This window comes from Watersipora subatra, chromosome 7 (genome assembly GCF_963576615.1).
Source record: "Watersipora subatra chromosome 7, tzWatSuba1.1, whole genome shotgun sequence".
Taxonomy (NCBI): Eukaryota; Metazoa; Bryozoa; class Gymnolaemata; order Cheilostomatida; family Watersiporidae; genus Watersipora; species Watersipora subatra.
The window spans coordinates 65,224,356-65,241,033 of NC_088714.1; the positions used below are offsets into that span (position 1 = coordinate 65,224,356).

The window sequence follows — 16,678 nt, forward strand, 5'->3', positions numbered from 1 at the left end:
TTATCGTGAGGATACTTTGTTTTGTCCCAGTTGTATCACAGGCTCATGTTTGGCTCCAAACTTAACTGCAAGCGCCTAAAAAACCAAACCGAACAATAATCCTCATTATTACATATCTTAAATATATAAATACTAGCTGTGCTACTCGGCATTGCCCGGGTAATAAAAATCAGATTATAAACAATGAGAAGTAATGAGAGTTGTCTGCTATCAGCCTGGCAGATTGCCAATGGAAACAGTAAGCTACATGTAACTAATGACAATCACCTTACACAACCACCCTGCTTAGTACGCAAAGCCGTTGGGTATTTGCTCTCATATAATGACTTATATCGGCAAGCTAACTCAATCTCATTGGCCTAATGGGTAGGGCGTCAAACTGGTGAATGGTATGGTCCGTGATCAAATTTTTTTCCGTACGGATTCTTTATTCCAAGATTTTAATAGCTATAGCTGGAGGGACACACATACTTTGAGAAATATATAAATATATATATATATATATATAAAAGATAAAAGATCTTGAGGCGAGTGCTCAAACTCCCAGGTCTCTGGTAGGAGACCCGAGTTAGAGCAGAATTTACCACCCATACGAGGTATGGGTGGTGAGGAAACAAATTTTTTTATATATATATATACTAGCTGTACTACTTGGCATTGCCTGGGTAAAAAAGTCTACACAGAAAATAAATTTGTATTTAACATATAACAACATTTGCCATTCTAACTTTCAAACATCATATCATGTTTTGCGTAGATAAAATAATTTAGGGGAAAATAAAAACATCTGTAAGGTTTTCAAACTTTGTCACATAACTGTAACTTTCAAACTTCATATCATGAGAAAAATGATTTGTGCAAGTCAAATAAATAAATAAAATTTAAAAAAAAACTCTAAAAGGGTTTAGATATAAACGTGAAATAATTAGCAAGTAAGCTAATAGCTAAATAAGTCGGTTTTGCTACGATTACAATAAAAGATGATTCGGTAATGATACAATTAATACGAACTGAGAAGACAAAATAAAAATCTTGAATATAACGAATTAATAGTAACATTTCTTGCATTGAGGTGTGTGTGTATAAAAAATGTTACTGTTCCAGCAGAAGCTATTCATCAAAACCTTGAATACGACAATACTGGTACCTGTCGATACTGGTACAAATGTAAAAATGAGATATCGTACTGTTTTTGTCTGACCAAACAAATTATAAAATTATAATATAATTATCCGCGTGAGAAGAATCGGCCTCAACCCCAGATATAGTAATTGAACATTACAAAAAATATTTCTTAACGGGGACATCGTAACGCGTGGGCGCACTGCTCAAATAATAATCGTGTGCATAAGTATAGGGAATATGATTACTTCATCGATGTAAAAGGCTATGTAGCTCAGTGGTAGAGCGCTTGGATGAAAATCATACAGATGCTCTCGTTGTGAGTTCAAATCTGTCAGAGACGTAAAATTTTAATTTTAAGATTTTAATAGCTATAGTTGGAAGGATCTACTTACAACACTGAAAAATAGATATATACTAGCTGTGCTACCCAGCTTTGCCTGGGTATTAAAATCATCATATAAACAATGAGAGGTAATGAGAGCTGCCTGCCATTTGCTATTAGCCTGGCACATTGCCAATTGATAATTTGAGTAAGCTTACTAATAGGAGCTACCAGCTTCTCGTGACGTGATGCTATCACCCTACGTAGTAACAGAAAGCCGTTGGGTATTTTGCTCCGTTGGGTATAGCAACATATATCGCCTTGGTGTCTATCAAGCATGTGTGGCTGAATTAGTAAGGCGGCGGATTAGTGAACTAGCGAGTCCGAAATCAAATCTTCTGCGATACGGGTTCTTTATTTCAATGTTTTAATAGCTCTAGCTGGACGGGCATACACACCAACGCTGAGAATTATAGATATATATATTCAAATATGCTCAAATATATATATATTTAGAACGCATAATTAAATTTTTACCAAATTTTGATATGTTTATAAATATGTATATACATATACATGTATTTACATGTATATACACATATCAGAATGTTGTAAAAAGTTCACTAAATGTTCCAGAGCGTCACAGTAGGTAGGGACTGATTTGAGTCAACAACAAGTAATCATTAGTTATTGTTTGATTTCTACCTGCCGAACACGATCTTGGTCTGTATTCTTACTCCTCTACAGTTTCTATCAAGAGCACTTATCAGGAAATTCTCTCTAATACCCTACTTCATATTAATATTATATCATTTTATATCGTACTATATAATAAATAATAATTAGGGTGACAAGGCAAAATAGTTTAACATAGATTAAAGGGCATGAATACATGTAGCATGAAAAGACATTACTCACAAGAAGGATGACAAATCCAAGGAGTGCAGCTGCAACTATGTACCAGTTGGCAGTCACCCACTCAGTCACAGTAGCCTGGCCTTCTTCGGTTGAGAACAGCCTTCTTAGACTGTTGATTGTTCCTACTGGATCCAGCTATAATTGTATAGGCAGTAACTTAGCTATGGTGCTAAATCTACACCAAGCTCTGGGGGTAACAGAACATGAGAGAAATGCGTAGTTATAGAAGCTGATTGTTGGACACTTGGAAGTAGCAACTAGAATCCTGGATGTTATTTTTGCTACTTACTTTTAATACATTTACTTTTTCTCACTCTCATTTAAAATGAGCCAATCAGAAAGCATTCATTTAAAATGAGCCAATCAGAAAGCATTCAACAGTCTAACAGTTTAAATCAAAGTTGTGTAAAATCAATTAGAATCTTAGTGACAAACACCTGCTGTAATTAGTCACAAGCATCTGTTGCTACTAGTCTCAAGTACCTGCTACAATTAGGTAAACGCTAAGGGTGTGGGTTTAAGTATAAGATTAAAAATGTGATTTGTTTATTTTTATAAATATGTTCTCAGAATACAGCTATTTGCTATTTGCTATTTGCTGTTTGTGACTCGTTTTCTGAATCAATTCTAACTGTAGCCTTAAAGCCTGAGAAATTGTAGGAATAAATATTCATCATAAACTCTTCATATGCTAACTGACATTTATATGTTAATAATTGTAATAAGGCAAGTTAGGGTTGCATCCATTGCTGTCTTTAAGGAATGTTTTACTGCCGTATCATGTCTCAGTATGATAATGCTGATCAGAACTTGTTGAATTTTTATTGACTGCAAATATAATTATAGGTCACATTAGCTTCAAATCAGGTAAGTCCTGGTTCAATGCAGTTTTCTTGACACAAAAGCTATCTATCACATGGTGAAATAACTGTAATGTTAAAAGTATTGAGTTCACAAAACAAAAAGTTATTACCTATACTGTAGTTTAAGCCTTGCACAAAACTCACGGAGTACTTTGAGTAATTGGAAAGTTGTTCTTTCAATTTTCAATTAACATTTCGAGAGAAGACAACCAAGAAACGATAAAATATTTTTAATAGCTACCAAGGCCGTGTGAGTTTTAGCTACAGCCACTTGTACACTTGCTTCAGTAAAAGCAAGTGTACAAGTGTATTGGAATCTCAAATACACTTGTACACTTGCTTTTGTTTTACAACAAGGTACCTTATTTTGCCAAGTATTTCGTATACCAAGCCAGTGACACAGACTAACCATATGACCTGGTTAAAAGCAGCGACACAAACTCATCATATGACCTGATTAGAGACAGTGACACAGATTGATCATATGACCTGATTAGAGGCAGTGACACAGATTGATCATATGACCTGATTAGAGGCAGTGACACAGATTGATCATATGACCTGATTAGAGGCAGTGACACAGGTTGGTCATATGACCTGATTAGAGGCAGGGACACAGAATGGTCATATGACCCGATTAGAGGCAGTGGCACAGAATGGTCATATGATCTGATTAAAGGCAGTGACACAGATTGATCATATGACCTGATTAGAGGCAGTGACACAGATTGGTCAAATGATCTGATTAGGGGCACTGACACAGAATGGTCATATGACTTGATTAGAGGCAGTGACACAGATTGATCATATGATCTGATTAGAGGCAGTGACATAGATTGATCATATGAAATGATTAGAGACAGTGACACAGATTGATCATATGACTTGATTAAAGGCAGTGACATGGATTGATCATATGACCTGATTAGCGGCAGTGACACAGATTGATCATATGACCTGATTAGAGGCAGTGACACAGATTGGTCAAATGATCTGATTAGGGGCACTGACACAGAATGGTCATATGACTTGATTAGAGGCAGTGACACAGATTGATCATATGATCTGATTAAAGGCAGTGACACAGATTGATCATATGACCTGATTAGAGGCAGTGACACAGATTGGTCAAATGATCTGATTAGGGGCACTGACACAGAATGGTCATATGACTTGATTAGAGGCAGTGACACAGATTGATCATATAACCTGATTAGAGGCAGTGATACAGGTTGGTCATATGACCTGATTAAAGGCAGTGACACAGATTGGTCATATGACCTGATTAGAGGCAGTGACACGGATTGATCATATGACCTGATTAGAAGCACCTTTTAGTTGTTTGAAATAAAACAAGCAAAAGAAATTTTAAGACAGTCTTTCGATGCTTGCCAGGGTGCAGTATAAATATGTGGAACTGTTGGCGAGGTCAAAATACCTGCCCACGCATAACAATCATTCAAGGGTTTCATAGTTTACAAGATACAGTTACAATCAAATGTCTTTCCTGAAATCAACTAAAACATTGCAATTTAATGAAAATTAATGTTCAGTGGTGACACAGTTAATTGTGAATAATCATCATATTCATCAGCGTACCACTTCATCTCTATATTTTCTGAACGTTATTCGTTTGCTACTTAAAGTGGAATTGATCAACAGCACTTTTTTAAATCATTTGCAACAAAATATTTTAAAAATTTATTCTGTCATTGCAGAGATTGTTTTGAAAATTTGATAAATTAAACTCTAGGAAGAAACATAAATTATAAATTGTTCTAGCTTAAACTTTGCACAAGTCTTGCGTGACTTGTAGCGACTTGAAATAACTTGTAGTGACTTGAGATGACCTGACATTACTTGTAGTGACTTGAAGTGACTTGAAATAACTCGTAGTGACTTTAGATGACTTGTAGTGACTTATCTATATATTTATTTATGGCACCATATTAAATTAAATCCTTCAGATTTACTTTACCAAAAATACTAAAATAAGTTAGCTATGCTAAATGGCTTATTAATTGCATGTTAACAACACATGTTTTAACAGTAACAAATGAATTAGCAGAAATAGAGGCATAAACAGTAACAAATGGGTTGACAATAACAGAGGTGTTACCCAAGAGCAGCGCAAGGTAAGACTTACTAAGTTTTAAGAAAAAGCGAATTGGTGTTCAAGCTTTGTAAGTAGGTTTAACATGTTCATTACTGAAAGAGATATACGCAAAATTGATACTGTAAAAAGTAAACTTTTAAGAATGTGTTTTTACTAGTATCACTTTATATAAATTACAAAATGTAGGTGTAGACAAGCTGGAGGGAGTTATGCTCCCTACTTTTATGATCTGCTTCCGTGCTTGTATTTATGATTATTCTACCTTGGAATAAGATTATATTTGCAAAACAGCTCTTCTGTTTCTTTATCTATAAACACTATTATTCTTTTGTACTTATATTTGAAACCTAAGCATATCCTTAGATCTGTCCTTACCTGTCTACATTTGAGAAAGACATCGCAGTAGCCCTGATACTCGAAGCAGGGCTGACCAGTGACTCCAATGCTGACCTTGGTTTTATTAGGCATCTCTGCAGAAGGCATGCAAGAGTTCTCAACCATACAACAGAGCTGGCAGAGTCTCTCATCATTCCAGTTGTCTTGTACGAGTGGTGTACATTGGCAATGCTCATAGCCAAATGCCTGGCAGATGGAGGTAGAGCAGTCCTAAACAGAAGACCATAATAAAGGTGACAGCTGTGAAACACTAAGGCTGTAAATATATGCGTAAAACACTAAGGCTATAATATATGCACAGATATCTATGTTTGAACACGGTAGTAATGAAAGATGCTCGTTTAAGTTCAAGTGGTAGCAAAATTTGGTGCAGTTGTCTGTTATGTATTTCAATTACCAACCTGTTACAATCAGGTAAAAAATGGAATAGATATCGAGAGTTTATACTATAGGCAACAACTTTATACAACAGAATAAAAATATATACATGTACATATATAAGGGTGTTAGTAGCTTAAGGTGGGCCCATTGGTGGAGTCGAGATGAGTCAGAGTTTTGTGTATTATCTCTCCATATTGTGGTATGCAGATTGACTCTCTCAAAGGTGTGAGGAATTACCAGACAGCCTGGCAATGCCTGTTATTGACATGAAGTCCAGAGTTGTCAGTGTGATCCCTTTTGCAACTAGTTTGACCAAATCCCCAAGTCAGCAGAGCTTGAATTCTTGATGGAAGTTCCATGTGTTAACCTTTTTATACTGCTGAGACCTAATCAATGTGGTTGAAACTCTCTTATTTGATTGGTTTGGTTTTTTTTACAAGCTGACTGGTCAATTCTTCTAAGATTGGTCGACTGAGTTTTCTAGCATATTGAAAAAAGGTACAATAAAACATAATCCAAATGCTTAGTTTGTAAGTTTGTAAGTGATGCCTGGAATAAGTGGTGCCTGGAATAAGTGGTGCCTGGAATAAGTGGTGTCTGAAATAAGTGGACCTAGAATAAGTTGTGCCTGGAATAAGTGATACCTGGAGTAAATCCTAAAGTAGCTGAACTGTCTTTGTTCAGACCCCCAGTTCCTAACTTTACCAAGCTTTCCCATAAAAATTGCCTCAAAGAGTGGTGTATTATGGAATTTGTTAGGCTCAGGCTATATCGGTGTCTGCGCTCAAGGCAGTACCGGTGGTCTTGGTAATTACGGTGAGTGCATAAAGCTGGATAAAGCTAGTGGGTAAAGCTAGTAGATTAGGTAGTATAAAGCAGTATGGGAAGTATATAAGAAAGTGTAATGAAAGACAAACGCTCTTCTTGGTCTTCTTCGCTTCAATCACATGTAAGTGCTATATTTATATAACATGGCGCAGTTGACGAAGCTCTAAATCTTTTTCTTGTGCGCTATCGTTAGCGATATTTTTCTGGTTACAGGTTAAGTTTAACGGTTGATTAGACCCTTTCATGGGCGTGCAGGTGGGGAGACGTGAGGTAAGGTTGTGGTGTGAGACTGTGAGGTGTTGTAGCGGTGAAGCATCAGTGTTGGAGAGGTGTAGATATTTATTAAGTGTTCGGAGATGAGAATTACATTAAATTTATACGAGTGGGGTAGAGTGGGGTAGAGTGGGTTGGTGGCATAAAATACATTGTGTTGTGTCGGGATGGAAATCGGTTATCCGAAGCTGGTGTTTGGTGAGCACGGTGATGGTTCGTGGGAGAGATTTATAGAAGAAATGAATTTATGTATTGAGAGTGCAGTTGAGAGAAGGGGCTACAAAGGTGAAGGTGGCAATAGATGCCTTATTATGAGAGAAAGAGCTAAGTTGAGGCCATTACTGAGAGCTATTGGGCACAGTGGTAGAGAAGTATTGAAGGGTGCAGGGTTTCATGTAGATGGTGCAAATTCAACTTATGAAAAGGCAGTGAATATTTTGCAGGAATATTATGGTAGACAGGAGAGCATGTTTGTGAAGGGTCATAAGTTTCTGACGGCTAAGCAAGCACTTGGAGAAAGTGATAGAGAATATTTACAACAGGTAGAGAGTTTGAGCAGATAGGCTGAGGTAGCGAACAACGCTGATAGAGTAAGGTTTGCTCTTATAGTGGCAGTAAATGGGTTGAGAGATAGAGAAGTAAGTAAAGACTTGATGAAGAATGCCAATTTGACCTGGGTGATGTTGAATGAGGCATTGAGGGCTCGTGAGATGGGGAATCATTCAGACAGGTTCGTGAGATCAGATAGTAGAGGTAGCAATTTAAAAAGTGGGATTAAAGAAGAGGTAGCAAGGATATCAGAGCGCGACCGTCGTGCGCAGTACCGGAGTGGTGGTAGAGATAGAAGCTACGATTAAGCAGGGCGATCTTCTCCTAGAGGTAGCCCTAGGAGTAGTAGAAGGTATTGTGGTAATAGTAGTGAGGAGCATGATACTAGTAGGTATGGGACAAGAGGCCGGGAGTATAACAAGGACAGTGACAGTAGGAAGTATAGAGACAATAGCAGAGAGAGGCATGTCTCTAGATATAGAGCAAACAGTAGAGAAGGTAGGGAAGATAGAGTGTGCTACAATTGCCAGTGTAGTGGCCATGAGATGCGGAGTTGTCCCTCCATTAAAGGTTTTTCTTTTGGGCACGAGGGCGCGTATCCCAATATTGCTGGGATAAGGGTAGAGAAGTAAGGTATGGCAGTCAAGATAACAGTAGGGAGAGGTATTGGGGAAAAAAAAGTCTTCATGACGTAAGAGATAAGTGGAATAGACCCAGAAATTACAGCGTGAACAGGTATGAGAGAGACAGTTGGTTTGAGAAGCGAGAGACAGATAGGCATGATGAAAGGTGCAGTGACAGTAGAAGGGGTAAAAGTGCAAGATTTGCTGGCTATAGAGATAAATATGGTGAAGATCAATGAATAGGCCAGAAAATTGTGCAGTATTTAGAAGTTAATGGAGTAAATGTGGAGTTTACGTTTGATACTGGGGCTGAGGTGTCAATAGTAACCGAGGCAACAGCCAATAAGTTGAACCTACGGTTAAAGAAACCGTCGACAGTTTTAGAAACTGCTGATGGTAGTGAGTTAAAAGTGGTTGGAAGTGTAATAGTTCATTTGGAAAGTAAAGACAGGCATATGGATGCTAGAGTTCATGTGGTGAAAAGATTGAGAACTAACTTTTTGGGCATAACTGAGTTGAAGCAGCTAAAATTATTTGCTGTTGTAAACGCGTTATGCGAAAGTAAGTTTGAGCCTGTTAAGGAGTGTAGAAGTATTAAGCAAGTTAAACCGTTTTTGTCGAAAACCATTATTGCTGGGTCAAGTTATGTTTCAGATAATGTCGAGTTGCAAAATCTGACAAATAAGTCTGACAGAGAGAGCGAAGTTTAGAAAAGTCACACAGGTCAAGATTGGTGGACTTGTAAAACCAAGGGAGTGAAGAGTAGCGAATACGTAGAAATTGGTAGTCAACGGGGGACAGCCCAAGGCACCAGAGATGTGCAAGTGTCTATGGGGTATGATAGAGAACACAGAAATGATGAGGTAAGTGATGGTGCTAAGAAGGTAGCTAAACCAGTATCTGTAATGGAAAAGGTTTGCTCTTTTTTAGCTAAAGTGTCCAGCAAGGGAATGTTAGACAGAGATGGTCAGGAGAGAAAGGTAGCAGAGATTGAAAGAGAGGAAAAGGAGTTGCAGAGGAAGTCGAAAGAGAAATTGGCTAAGCTAAAAGCCATACGTGAGGCAGCAGTCATGGAGTTGGAAAATGCCAAGGCATTCAGGTTAATTGTGCAAGAGTTAGCCGAGGTTCAGAGGAGAATTGCTGGTAGGAGACCTGCACTGGTGGCAGGTGAGGTCGGGCTAGATAGGTCGGGGCCTATGCCAACTCCCAGCTCAGTGGTGCCATCCCCTGTGCAGCCGGTTACGGCCCAGGTGGAGACCTCCCACAGGAGGCCTGTCGAGCCTGCCTCTTATTGGGGAGAGCGAGGTAAAGATGGAAGAGACGGAGTTGAAGTTGAGGAGTCATTACTGACCCAACCAAAAGACTCCGGGCTAGTCGAGGTTAGTGGAAGTAGTGATGGAGATGTTGGTGGAAGTAGTGTTGGTAGTGACAGTGGTCACGGTAAAATTGTTGGTAGCGGCAGAGGTCAGGGCGAGGGAAAAGCCAGTGCAGACTGGCAATGGAGCTAGCAGTAATGAGGAGAGTATTTTAGACGGTGGCACAAGGTCAGCCAAGCCAGAAGCACAGCCTATGGAGACTACCTTAACGGAGTCAGGTAACGAACAACACAAGTAAGGTAAGTTACTATGTCTGCTTGTTGGTAGTGATGGGGTGGCCCAAAACAAAAAGAAAAAAAGAAAGGGCATGTTGTATTATGGGATTTGTTAGGCTCAGGCTATATCGGTGTCTGCGCTCAAGGCAGTACAGGTGGTCTTGGTAATTACGGTGAGTGCATAAAGCTGGATAAAGTTAGTGGGTAAAGCTAGTAGATTAGGTAGTATAAAGCAGTATGGGAAGTATATAAGAAAGTGTAATGAAAGACGGACGCTCTTCTTGGTCTTCTTCGCTTCAATCACATGTAAGTGCTATATTTATATAACAGAAAGCAGGGTGAAATGTTTCATATTTGACACTAGGTTTATTTCTAGCTCCTTTCTGCTCATCCCTGGTTCTCAGTCTAGTACTCTCAGTTCTTTCATTGCCTCTTCCAGAGAATCAAGTGTGATAGTTTTCTGAAGTAGGAAAAGACATTTACCAGCTATATAATATTTCAGTGAGAGTCATACTACTGTTACTTGTTGTTTTTGCAACAAATGAGACATCAGCGATCTCTTGTAGTAAACACTTATTTTAATACAGCAACTCGTTAGTATCCACCATCGTGTTCACCCGCGTGGTCGGCTCTCAGCTATTTTAGTCGCTTGTGTTTCCTGCGGCAGCACCAGTGTATCTACTCGTGCTCTTGCTGCTGAAAGTGTGGTGAACACTGTGGCGACAAGGAGCAGCTTGATAGCCATTTTTCTGTACGACAAAGAAACCGTAAAGTATTCATTTTTTGAATCCTAGAGCAGCCTTGCCAACCTTAAGAAACATGGAAAATTTGAGTAAATCCTCCAGCATATCACAGTCTTCTTTTACTGACTTGTTCCTTGTTGTCACCTTCTCTGGAGCCAAAAGATAAGACTGATCAAGCCTTGTTGTCACCTTCTCTGGAGCCAAAAGATGAGACTGATCAAGCCTTGTTGTCACCTTCTCTGGAGCCAAAAGATGAGACTGATCAAGCCTTAGTCATTTCACCCCTTATCCCTCTTATGGTCTACCATTACTAAGACTCTCTGGGTCAAATTTACCTCAAAAATTTTTTTGAGATGATTTGAGCATTTGTCACGCTACGAACTCCCTCCAAGAATAGAGTTCATCAAAGTTGTTTCTATACAACCGACACATTCCAATCTGCTATGGATTCCTGTCAGTAGCAAATCTAGACAAGCTGGCAGCGAGCAAACATTATGCAAGGATTTAGTTTACAGTTCATATCTGGTTACAGGAAAGAGTGAGTAGAATGTTTACCCCAGCGTAGCAGACCATCCCATCCGCGCAATCACTACCGTTAGTCTTAGCCTGTGATGCAGGACAGTGTGCAGTTCCTGCGCATATAGCTGCCTCCGTGCACGAGGTATTCGTGCGACATTCAAATTGCTCTGAGGCTTTGCGTGGCTTGCAGTCACTGCCACAGCAAGCTCCTTCTGAAGGGCTGCAGGAATACAAGGAGTGTAAAATTTCACTAGAGAACTTGTTCAGGCCTCGCAAGATTCAGATATTCTAAAGTCACTGTACTACTGCTGTAGGAAGTTTAACAGATTTTAATATACAAACGTTATACGTGTATATTATAACGTTTGTATATTATAACATTTGTATATTAAACGTTAAACGTATATTATAACATTATAATATACAAAGTTATACAAAAAGACACTGGTTTTAGACAGTTATTTTAGATGCGATATAAATTGGAAAGTTAATGTTATAAACTTTCCAATTTTTATCGCATGTAAGACCGTATCGATTTAAGATCGTATCAATGCCTCTATGTATAACGCTACTTTTATCGGCATTGTTCAGTGACATATGGTTAAAATCAAATCAAACTTTTACCTAAAGACTATCTGAATACTATAATTATGTCTGCGTGTTTTTACTAATATTATAGCCAAGATGCAATTTCTTCACAAATTGAGGCAGTTTTTTTCAAGGATGCCCAAAAGCTTCACAAACAGGCAAAAAGTTTATGGTTTTTGTGGAAAAATTTCTTAGCCTCTGTTCCAGCATCCTACCTGCACTGAGAGGAGTTGGTGTAGGTGCAAGGTGTGTACAATAAGGGATCATAGGTTGTCATCTGTGGGTTACAGCATGTTTCCTCACACTCATCATCCCATCCACAGTCACAGTCTTCTCCAGACTCGACTACCTTGTTGCCGCAGGTCGCTTTACTGTACACTAGAACATAAAGACACCTGACAGCCAGCGTTTCTTTGGAACAATTCATTAAGTTTTAACATAGCCTCAGTTGATTAAATTTACTACCTGGTTATTAAGGCATGTGAGAGCAACAGACTTTTGGAGTAAACCGTAGGCTAAGAACTCAAGGAACTTTAGGGGTGCTCTAGACTGAAAGCAAAGATTTCACGCCATAAACCCTTCGTTGAAACAAAACTAACAGTGATGTTAACAGTGATGTTAACAGTAACATTTACAGTGATGTTAACAGTGACGCTAATCATGGCGTTAACAGTGACATTAACAGTGGCATTAACAGATACGTTAACAGTGACATTAACAGTGGCGTTAACAGATACATTAACAGTGACGTTAACAGTGACGTTAACAGTGATGTTTAGGCATAGAACAAGGCAAATGTTTTTTCAGATACCCTATAGCATGATAGGTACTTTTCAATATTTCAATTTTTCCAAAGTGATCCCTCTAGGTTAGCTGTCTTCAACACTGTCTAGTGGCGTACTATCCACAGTGTGCAAGGTAGTATTTTCTCTACCTGTGAAACAGGCTCCATCTCCATTATGTCTCGCATGCTCATTCATCACCTCATTCATGGAGGCTATGCTGCAGGCAGAGAACTTATTATTGTTCAGCTGGTCACCATCAGTAGCCTTTGGGTACATTATGTAGTTGCCCCCTCCACCGTTACCCGGTGAACATTCCAGACTAGTTTCTTCATCGTGCTAAGGGTATCAAGAAAGATATTAAATATAAACTACATGTGGCTTATTACATTTGTTGAAAGTTTTGTTTTAACTTGTAATTTAAACAACAGAGTTGAATGCGGTAGAGATGTTTAAACCGCCACAGAATCAGAGAGCTTTTCAATATTGATTTATAAATGTAACGGTAAGATGCAATCGTATGGGTTTTGGATTAACAATAATTTTGAAGTTGTACTATCTTCTACAATGTCAGGAGTCTGGAAAATATGTAAGTCGACTCGGAGTATTCTCACTGGAGAGCCAAGATTGTGTCCAAGTTCATGAGCAAAAGTGAGCTGAGAAACACTGAAGATGACATCTCTTTGAAAGTTCAAGGTCGTTACAATTCCAGTGTTCAAACTTTTCGGAGCCACATCTTTGCCATAAACCTATCAAGGAAATGTTGGGAAGTTAGTGTAATAGAAATGTTCGGAAGTTATTGTAATAGAAATGTTGGGAAGCTACTGTAATAAAAATGTTGGGAAGTTACTGTAATAAAAATATTGGGAAGTTACTGTAATAGAAATGTTGGGAAGTTACTGTAATAGAACTGTTGGGAAGTTACTGTAATAGAAATGTTGGGAAGTTACTGTAATAGAAATGTTGGGAAGTTACTGTAATAAAAATGTTGGGAAGTTACTGTAATAAAAATATTGGGAAGTTACTGTAATAGAAATGTTGGGAAGTTACTGTAATAGAACTGTTGGGAAGTTACTGTAATAGAAATGTTGGGAAGTTACTGTAACAGAAATGTTGGGAAGTTAGCGTAATAGAAATCAAAATTAAACATTCTGATTGTTCTAAAGAAATATGTTACAGTATCCATTTTGAGTAGTGATATAAACACTATCGTAAAACGTTTTTTACAATAGTTACATGTTTTAGCCTCTGTTTGACTATTCATAAGCGCCATAAGGGGCTACTCAGACCTCCCGCTAATGCTTCTTTGGTTTGTTGAATCTCAACTCTTTATGATATCTAGCAATTCGTCACCCAAAGATGTAAGTAGAGTAAGTCGATGTTTATTGTTGTTACACTTACTGTGTGGTCTGAGCTAGTCAACTAGGTATTGGCTATCGCTAGGGTAACACGTAAACATTGCTGAAGCAGGAAGCACAGTCTATTGATTAGAAGCTTTTAACATGATATCTATCTATGAGAAAGCAATAATGTCTCTACTCTAGCTATTGCGTGTGTAACCTTTTATCATGAATGGTCGTCGATTGCAATTGCACTTTGAGCCTACCTTAATCATGGTAAGCATATTGCCATGGATGCTGATTTACAAGGTTACGCAATGGAATGGCTACTGAAAATCTGCCTCTGCACCCACTTGAGGGCTAAACCATTTCATGAGACTATTCCTAAGCTAGGCTAAGCTCAGTCGTGGCAGCATGAGCCTTCTTTGGCAGCTATTGGCTTAATTTCTTATGGCACATACATACTCTGTATTTAGAACACACTCCTCCGCTGCCGTCAATGCTACCTGGCCACGCTAATCCTAATGTGCCATCGTTGAAATCCCTATGGGTAAATGTGTATGCCAAGCAAAAGCTGTCAAAGCTTTCCTGAGCAGCAAAAGCCTGAAAATAAAATACTATGTACATTGTATTTATGAGCACAGTTCTTAAGAGAGCTGAGTAGAGGAGCATAATATGGCAGAACTTATAATATCCTGAGTCATTGAAATTGAAGAAACATTTTACTTGTAACTATGTATGTCCGACTTTCTATTGGCAGTAATTGGCAACAAAATGAAGTTTTTCATTACATTTAAAAGCAAAAATGAGAAGACAGAAACCAGGATTTATTGAGTGACTTGATCAAAAGTGTTTTAAAAGTTTGCAATCTAGTAGTGTTTTAATATATTGAATATAATTTCTTTAAAAAAAAGCTCGTTGAATAGGATAAGATTTGTATGAAATATCTGGTAGTTAGCTTAACCATTCTTCATTTGACCTTCAGACAACCTTAATTCACACTGAGACTATACCTGAAAAAATGAACATCATTTGATCAGCTCAAGTGCCGCGAAGAGTAAAGTACTGACCTCTAAAAAATTATTGATGTCTAAATTAGCTGCGAATGGATAGCCTGAGCTCGTTGAATCAGTCCAAATCTTCAATTTCTTTATTGTAAATGTCACATTGTCAGCTTGACCATCGGCATCAAAGTCTGCAGCAAACAGAAGTCTACTCTAAAGCTTCGCTTCTGAGCTTTACGAGATCAAACTTATAGGTTTGCGCTTTCAAGGCCTCGATAAGTAATTTTGGTACAGCCTTGTGTTGCTTGCTGTCTGGTTCGCTTCATCATTGACAAATTTGTTCATTTAATCAAAATCTTTGTACTACTGCCGAACAGTGATGACTTAAAAGAGTAGGCAGTAAAAAAGAAATCTTAAAAATTGTTCAACCTGAAATGTTACTGTCACAAGAGGTTTAGATATGACTGTGAAAAGAAGAGACTGTCTTGCCTATAGTTCTGTATATGGAGTTGGCCGCTTGTACGTATGCTGTCAGCAGCTCCACAACTGTGTCTACACTGCCCCACTTCTCATAGTAGTAATGGTCAGCTTGGAGATATAGCTCACATGTTGTCTTTTCAGGGTCAACGGCTCTGCGCCTCCTATTTTTCTCTTCGCTGTACATCACACTTCTCTTGTGAAAAGCCTTGAGAAAGTAAAATTTGACAGATTTTGCTATTTTCATGGGTAGTAGAAACTGAGGGCATAATTTATAATGTACAATCATTTACAATATATAATGGTAGGATCTATATATAGCGTCAGCCAATCAATTTAAACATTTTCAATACTTCTGTCGCCCTTTCTCAATAGAGTTTTATGTGTTCGCCTCACTAGCACGTGTATCGCTGTGTTGCCAATTATTGCCACTTACAGCATACAATTACTTACCTTTTTTCGACAAGGCTCCGGAGTCAATCCGCATCATGCGAATATTCATAGAAACACTTAATTCGCATGGTAAAGCAACTCCAAACACAACTCCAAACCCGCATAATGCTCGTAATACACGTCTTGGAAAACTAGCAGTGAAAGCGTCATTGAAGGCTGGCAATCAGCTAGCTATTTGCATTTTATTACAAGTTCATAACAAGTTCATAACAAGTTCATAACAAGTTCATAACAAGTTCATAACAAGTTCATAACAAGTTCATAACAAGTTCATAACAAGTTCATAACAAGTTCATAACAAGTTCATAACAAGTTCATAACAAGTTCATAACAAGTTCATAACAAGTTCATAACAAGTTCATAACAAGTTCATAAGTACCTTACTACTAGTCACTAAAGCATCAGCTAACTTCTACTTGTTTTGAGCTCATAGCACAAAAAGCCAGTTACGCTTGGTTTATGATAACGCGATGAAATTTTCTATTCAAACTGCAGTAAATTTTCTCTTTATTGTTTCTTAATGTATATCAATTTATTTAAAAAAGGCGTGTTAATCACTCAAAGACAGTAAACCATGTTTTTCCAATGTCATTAGTAACATTAAAATCGGTCTATGCACCAGAGTCATGAAAACCTACCTTGCTCAGTACTGGTAGCGTGCAAACCTACTTGCCCAGTACTGGTAGTATGCAAACCTACCTTGCCCAGTATTAGTAGTGCATAAACCTACCATGCCCAGTACTGGTAGTGTGCAAACCTACCTTGCTCAGTACTGGTAGCATGCAAA

General features: G+C 38.2%; 1 protein-coding gene across 1 annotated transcript in view; it reads right to left on the bottom strand.

The window, feature by feature from the left end:
- LOC137401003 (disintegrin and metalloproteinase domain-containing protein 10-like) overlaps positions 1-16,678 on the bottom strand; it is a 23,186-nt gene continuing 6,508 nt past the window's right edge. The window contains exons 8-18 of the mRNA XM_068087343.1: positions 15,451-15,697; positions 15,015-15,152; positions 14,423-14,544; positions 13,232-13,366; positions 12,770-12,956; positions 12,051-12,213; positions 11,284-11,467; positions 10,795-10,986; positions 5,720-5,950; positions 2,366-2,500; positions 1-75 (exon numbers count right to left, since the gene is read on the bottom strand). Coding sequence (XP_067943444.1) covers positions 1-75; positions 2,366-2,500; positions 5,720-5,950; positions 10,795-10,986; positions 11,284-11,467; positions 12,051-12,213; positions 12,770-12,956; positions 13,232-13,366; positions 14,423-14,544; positions 15,015-15,152; positions 15,451-15,697 — 1,809 coding nt within the window. The remainder of the gene's footprint in view (positions 76-2,365; positions 2,501-5,719; positions 5,951-10,794; positions 10,987-11,283; positions 11,468-12,050; positions 12,214-12,769; positions 12,957-13,231; positions 13,367-14,422; positions 14,545-15,014; positions 15,153-15,450; positions 15,698-16,678) is intronic.